This window comes from Gavialis gangeticus, unplaced genomic scaffold (genome assembly GCF_001723915.1).
Source record: "Gavialis gangeticus isolate Ggan-Ray unplaced genomic scaffold, GavGan_comp1, whole genome shotgun sequence".
Classification (NCBI taxonomy): domain Eukaryota; kingdom Metazoa; phylum Chordata; order Crocodylia; family Gavialidae; genus Gavialis; species Gavialis gangeticus.
The window spans coordinates 6,104,083-6,111,539 of record NW_017729017.1 but is presented as its reverse complement, the minus strand read 5'-3'; the positions used below and the strand labels follow the sequence as shown (position 1 = coordinate 6,111,539).

The 7,457-nt window shown below is 48.5% G+C and overlaps 1 protein-coding gene across 1 annotated transcript in view; it reads right to left on the bottom strand.

Moving 5' to 3' along the window:
- The window catches only part of GGT7 (gamma-glutamyltransferase 7), an 87,413-nt gene that overhangs the window by 56,765 nt on the left and 23,191 nt on the right, over positions 1-7,457 (bottom strand). Inside the window, exons 6-7 of the mRNA XM_019513011.1 lie at positions 5,628-5,701; positions 4,521-4,714 (exon numbers count right to left, since the gene is read on the bottom strand). Coding sequence (XP_019368556.1) covers positions 4,521-4,714; positions 5,628-5,701 — 268 coding nt within the window. The remainder of the gene's footprint in view (positions 1-4,520; positions 4,715-5,627; positions 5,702-7,457) is intronic.

Sequence of the window (7,457 nt, the reverse complement as noted above, 5' to 3'; positions counted from 1 at the left end):
GCATCGGTCTGCACCAGGAAAGGTTTGTTAAAATCGGGTGTATATAAAAATGGTTGTAAGCATAGCGCATCCTTCATCACTCAGAACGCCTTTTCTGCCTCCAGTGTCCATCTTACTTTGGTGGAAGCCCTTGCCTTTATCATCTCCGTTAATGGTACAATGACATCCGCAAAGTGAGGTACAAATTTCCTATAATAACTGGCCAGCCCCAAGAAGGCCCTTACTTGTCTTTTGGTACGGGGTGCCTGATACCTCCACAATGCCTCCACTTTGTTCAGCAGAGGTCTCACCTTCCCGCTTCCTACTAGGAACCCCAAGTATTGCGTTTCCTCCTTTCCTATTGTACATTTCCTGGGATTGGCTGTCAGCCCCGCTCTCCTCAAGTCTTGCACTACTGCTCTCAGCGCGGCGAGGTGTTCATCCCAGCTCTCCATATATATAATAATATCATCAATATACGCTGTGGTGTAACCCCCCTGGGGGGACAACACTCTGTCCATTAACCGCTGGAAAGTAGCCGCAGCTCCATGCAACCCAAACGGCATGCGTCGGAACTGGAAGAGTCCCCACGGGGTGGCAAATGCTGTTTTTTCCTGATCTTCAGGTGCCACTGGGACCTGCCAGTAACCCTTTGTCAGGTCTAAAGTGGAAATGTAGTGAGCCTGCCCAATGTTTTCCACCAGTTCGTCCACTCTGGGCATTGGGTAAGCGTCAAACTTGGCCACTGCGTTTACCTTCTGATAATCTATGCAGAGACAGATTTTTCCATCAGACTTAGGTACCACTACGATGGGGCTTTGCCAGTTGCTGTGGGACTTGCATATTATACCTTGCTCCAGCATCATTGCCAGCTCTGTTTTTATCTGGCCCTGGAGTCGCTGGGGGATCCGTCTCCATTTCTCACGTATCATCTGGCCCAGAGAAGTTTTTATCCAGTGCACCACACCCTGGGCTTCCCCCGGGGTTCCCCGGAATACATCTTCAAATTCCTTGACTAGCTCGGCAGCCTGTCTCCTCTGTTCTTCTGACAGGCGCAGGGCCAGTTCTATGTCACCCGGTCCACTTTCTTCCACTAATGTGGGTCCCAACTCTAATTCCTCAGGATGAGGGGCTAAGTACATACACTCCCAGTCCTCCCACTTCTTTAACATATTGACGTGGTATACTTGCTTCTTTTTTAGCTTATCTATCTGGTATACCTCATAGTCTACGGGCCCCACTCGGCATATGATTTCATAGGGTCCCTGCCACTGGGCAAGTAACTTACTCTCACTGTCCGGCAATAGGACCAACATGCGGTCCCCCACATCAAACTTCCTTTCCCAGGTGCCTCAATTGTAGTGCCTTACTTGCCATTGCTGGGCTTCTCTGAGGTTTCCGAAGACCATGTTCTGAGCCGCTTCAAGGCATTCCCGAAGTTGGATCACATATTGGATAATGTTCTGGTCGTTACTCTGTTGTTCTTCCCACCTCTCTCTAATCAGGTCCAGGATTCCCTTTGGTTGCTGGCCATACAATAATTCAAAAGGTGAGAAGCCAGTGGAGGCCTGGGGTGCCTCTCTTACTGTGAACAACAAAGGAGGTATCATTCTGCCCCAATTTTGAGGGCTCTCAACCACAAACTTTTTTAGCATCTGTTTCAACGTCTGATTAAAACGTTCCACAAACCCGTCTGTTTGGGGATGATACATGGCTGTCTTCAGGTGTTTAATCCCCAAGTCTTTACTCACTGCCTCAAACACACGTGATGTAAAATTTGTTCCCTGATCAGTTAGTAGTTCTTTAGGGAGTCCTACCCAGGAGAATATCTTCAAGAGCTCATTCGCTACCTTTGGCGCAGACACTGTCCGCACTGGCACAGCTTCCAGGTACCACGTCGCATAATCCAGTAAGACTAGTATGTACTGGTTTCCCGTGCTACTTCGGGGGAGTGGCCCGATGAGGTCTACTGCCACCCTCTCAAAGGGAACCTCTACCAGAGGCATCGGAATTAAGGAGCTTTTGCAGGCAGCCTTGGGTTTGCTTTTTGGCAGACGGGACACAAAGCGCAATATCTCACGACTTCCCCCACCATGCCGGGCCAATAAAACCTTGCTCAAATGTGTGCTTGTGTCTTGTCCCGGCCTAGATGCCCGCCCATGGGGAGCTCATAAGCCACCTTCAACAAAGCCCATCAATACTGCCGCAGGACTAACAGCTGAGCAACCTCCTCTCCTTCTGGCTTCCCTTGCTCGATCCGGTATAGGAGGCCGTTCCTTACCTCGAACCTAGGGGTTGTTCTCATCAGTTCCAGCCTCAATACCTCATCGTTTCTTCAAGCAAGGTGTTCCTGCAGCGCCCACCAAAAGTCCATCTCTCGACTTTGCTCCAGTTGAAAGTGTTCGTCTTCCCCCAACTGGGTGATATCCACCCTCTGTACCGCTTCCTCTTTGGGGGGGAGCATTGCTCAGTTTCACCCACGAAACCCTCCGCGGTCTCTTTATGCCTCACGCCAACTATTTTTTCTAACAACTCGGGCCAGTCGCAGCCCAGTACCACTGGGTAGGGTAAATGTTCTGCGACCCCCACTAGTATCCGGCGGGTCTTATTGCCTACTCGTAGGGTGACCCTCACCCTGTCAAAATCGAGGGGGTCCCCACACCAACACTGGACCCTCACACGATCCACTCTTCTTATCTCCCTTGCCGGTAACACATCGCTCCGCACCACTGTCTGCACTGAGCCCAAGTCCAAGCATAGCCACTACTCTTTTTTCCTCTATGGTTACTTCTACCACCAGTGCGGGTGGCTCATCTTCTGCCTCATGGCCAACTCAGCCTACGTAGCCGCACATTCCTACCTGCACCGTTGGGCTGGGTCGGGTGCTTCCAATCACACTGGCTTGCAGGGTTTGTTGTCCTATTGCTTGATCCCGTGGGCCTTGTACCGCTTGGTGTAGACGACCCAAATCTTGTTTCCCCGACTCTGGGCCGGGGGTTAGCGCCCGTTCTCATTTTTCTCTCCATGTGGACTCTCTTCTTCATACCGGCAAACCAGCATCTTATAATGCATACTGCCATATAAACCTTTCCTGGCCAATGCACCATTGTGACAGGAGTATCGCTGTTGGAGTCATTCTAGTGGTGACTCCGCCCTCCTGTTATGGGCCAGTCGCCTGCTTACTCACCTGCCATGCCTTGATCTTAATTGATTGAATGATGTAATTAGCGGGAGGTTGCCCACTTTATACGCCCCGGTGTCAGGGGGCACTATCTGCGGCTCCTTTTCTCCCCTACACCGCAGCCCAAGCCTCGCAGATGGTACCGCCAGGATCTTGACTTAGGCCTTGCTGTAATTCAGCCCTCTCCTTTACCTCGCTGGGGCTCCTCACTGCCCCCTCTCACTCGGGGTTCCTCACTGCCCCCTCTCACTCGGGGGCTGGGGCCAATGCACCCGCAAGATGCTGTGCCCTCTCTGGCGCCAGGACCCCCACGCTACCGTGGAGTCCCTATAAGGCCTCATCCAACCCCTAATAGCCTTGCCCAGTCCTCCGGTCAAACAGTAAACACAAAGCACAAAGCCCCTGGGCTATAACGTAAAACTAAACTGTCCGGTCAAAACAACATTCGATCCCTACCAGGAAAAATACTCCAGCCCATGGCAGCAAACCAGGGGATGCTCATGCAGTCAATCTTTGCCCCTTTCTCCGCACTGGCCCCTCCTTGGCTGCCAGAGAGGAACTCCCCCCTCCTTGGCTGCCAGAGAGGAACTGCCCTCCTGGCCTCCTGCCTGGGCTTACGAAGGGCTAAGCCCTGCCCCTTCCTGTCAGCAGGTTTCGCTGGTTGCCCCAGCAACCAGCACCTGTGCTGCCCTGGTGACTGGCAGCTGTGCCTCCCCCTTCTCACCACTAGGGGTCTCTCTTGAGCCATTTCTGTTTTCAGGCGCAGGGCACCTAAGAGCTCTGCAACAGTCAGCAAGAAGACACATTGGCTAAACAGACACTGCCATTGCCTGCATTATAGTCATTCTGGGGCCAGTGAAGGACTGTTTATCTAGGCTTTCCAACATCTAAATCCACTCTAAATTTAAAATAACTATTCAATCTTTAGGGACAGGACCTATAAATATATTAGAGATGAAACCAATGATGTCCTATAGAAGTGACTCTAAAAGCCTATAATAGGATACTATGTTTTATGCTATAATAGAAAATGAGATCCTTTTTGTTGTCTTTTTGTTGTATTTGAGAAGCCAAACCTATTGAATCATATATATTGAAGTCTACAGCTCATATGCAAACTGACTTCTTTATTACTTGCACTGGTTTAAATCAGGATTATGAGACTGAAGTTAAAGCAGTTACATAGGTATAAATAGGTGAAAAATTGGCCTCAAAATATTTATCACTTAAAGTCAAAACTGGCTACTTAGCTCCAGCTGGCTAGCACATTTAAAACAAGTTGTAGCTAGATGGCACCATTACTTGGTCTAAGATGAACCATGCAACAATCCAAGGGCAGACGAGCACAGACACAGCTCACCTCAGAAATGATCTCCTGTGTCAGGTTTCCACTGTAGAAAGCCGATGCTCCTTCTGCTCCAACCAGGTCCAAAGTGTTTGCCAGGTCTGGTCGCTTCATTAACATCCCAGCCAACAAAGGCTGACCCTCTGGGAGGAAAGTCTCCCTGAACCTGTCAGAGTAGTTCAGCTCCTTCAGTTCAGTAACAGCTTTGGCTGTAGGCAAGAATGGTGACAGCAGTATGACAAGAGGAAGCTACAAAGGACATTCAGCTTTCAAGAACGGACATTGAGAAGTCCAGTTGCAGCCCATGAAATTCTGTTATTTGGTTTCTTGGTATGTGTAATTATTATCCATTGCCCTATTTGAAAAATAACAAGCCAGTCAGAGATTGCTGGAGCAACAGTACCACAGTATGATTAATCTCATAGCTATAGTAGGGGTAGGGAACCCCTGGCATGTGTGCCAGAGCATGGGACATGAAAGTATTTTGCTTGGCACTCAGCCTTTGGGAAAGGGGCTGGGGCTGCGCTGCTACAGCAAGAATTAGGCCCCTTGAGGCTCCCTCCCTGTCCACCCCTGGCACACCAACATCTTACAAGTGGAGGTTGCAGGTGTTTTTTCTGCCCGAAAACATCACCAACCCCTGAATTCATGGGACTCAGACTGGGGGGTCAGGATTACAGTGCTGGATCTTAAACAGATTTATTGAATGGCCTTAAGAAAGACACACAGATCCACATTTTTGTGTGCATTTTTTGTGCACTGCACATTGTACAGAGTCTTTGGTGCATGAGCATAAAGGCAAATGCAACTGTGGAAATCTCCTTATGGGACACAAAGCAAGAGACCTACATGCACACTGACAAGCATGAGGAGGTCCGTTTTACATGTCAGTGCCCTGGGGGCAGACTGACTGTAGAGGATTCCCCTGCTGTCCATTCACTAGCAGCTCTGCTTTCACTCTCTTCTGCTCAGGCCTCATTTGTTTTCTAAACCAATGCATTTCCCAGGTTGAAGAACACTAAGTTCCAGTAAATTAACCCACTTCCCCCCTCCAAATACACAAATGTAGTCCCCTTCTCCTTTGATGTATGTAGAAGCCCACTGCAGCATCATAGCAGTTACCTAAATCATGTGTGACATTGAATCCATTCTGGGCAATGCCTGCAGCAAGTCCCAGCAGTTCTGACCAAGAGAGTCTGGCAAAGAAGAAAACAAGGAGAAATCTGCATTCAAAATGTAGCAAAATAAATGTAGAACTGTCCTTGGGGCAGCTCTACTGGGTCTACCACAGGGGTAAAGTCAGAAACTGCTTTACTGGAAATTTCTTTTGTGACAATCAGAAAATACAACTAGGAGCAGAAAGTCCTGAGTTCAGTTTTATGTTGGACATCAGCTGCATCGGCAGCTGGGGACAAATCATTTAACCCATCTCCACCAGAGTTCCCTTTATACCACTGGAGTAATAATTCCCATCTACTGCACAAGGGGGTTGTGAAGCTTCAGTAGCAGAGCTGATTGGAAATGCTGCACACTTCCATCAGTATGTGTTTGTTTTGTTTGAATTTTTTTGAAGAATTTTTTTTTTGGCGGGGAGGGAGGGAGAAGTGGGAATCAGAACCCATTTTGTAAAATGAAGTGTTTCTGTTTTATATCCATGAACATATTCTCCTATTCTTGCAAGAAAAAAATCAAGAAAGGAAGGAGGACAAACATGGGCAGATTTAGGATTTTGAAAAGGGGGCATAGTGCATCATCGTATATAAACACAACACATATTTTTCTCCAGTTAAAGAGAAACTACAAGCTTTGCTAATATGCTAGGGGCCCAGTACTATATTATTCAGTTTAAGATCAAAGCAAAAACAAATATGACTTTACTGGAATACATACTAATTTTCTAGCTTATATACTACATTTAAAAAAACATAACAAACTAAGCAAAAATAGTTCAAAGGCACAGTTTTACTAAACCTGTAGTCATTATAGTTAAATGTACATCTTATTCAGATTCACAAAACAAAATCTAGCCTTCTTAAGCATCTTGATGGTGCATCCAACACTTCACTATCAATCATTTAATTTTTTTAACGCATTAATAGCACACATGGTTTTGGATCCTGTGCCTGGTGTGCCCTGCCCTGCAACCATCGTCGCCACCCCCGGGCACCCAGCGAGAAGCAGTGGCAGTGCAGAGCCATAGGGCAGCCTGGGCATGGGCTCTGGGCGGCTGCAGCAGGAAGGGGTGGGAGGCACACCCATAACCCCCGTCCAGGGCCCCAAGCAGCTGGGCTGGCAGCACCAGGGTTTTGGGGAAGGCAGCAGGAGCCGTGACAGGGCTGTTTGGCATCCTCGGGCCTGGGACCCACTGAGCAAATAAGTGGGGAAGTTCAAGCCAGGGCCAGAGCTGGGGCCTGAGTAGCTGCCCCCAGCCTGGGCTGCCTATGGCTGCTGCTGCTGGGGTGAGGCCAGAACGAAGCCACCACCACTGGGACTGTGCTGGGACACCAGGCATGCCCCAGGCCTAAGGCAGCTCTGACAAGACCCCAATCAGATTGGGCATCCTGCCAGGGTGTGCGGACCTCCTCCCTCCCCGGACTCCAGATCCCCCTGCAGGCAATCCCCACCCAGCTCCAAACCCCACACACACACCCACAGAACCCCACACCTTCACAAATTCCCCCCCCACACACACACACACACACACCCCAACCCCCCAATCATACAAAGTACCTGAATAATTTTGCATAATTTTGAGGTTTTCTGTGCCTAATTTTTTAGTTTTTATCTGCAAAATTAAAATTGCAATTAATTGCAACTAATTTTTTAACGGTGCCACTAATCACGATCAAATTTTTTTAATTGTTTGACAGTCCTAGTATTAACATTACCGCACCTGGGTTAAGGTTTTTTGCTAGAACTAAAAACAGTTTGTAAGGCTGTAAAACTGAAGAG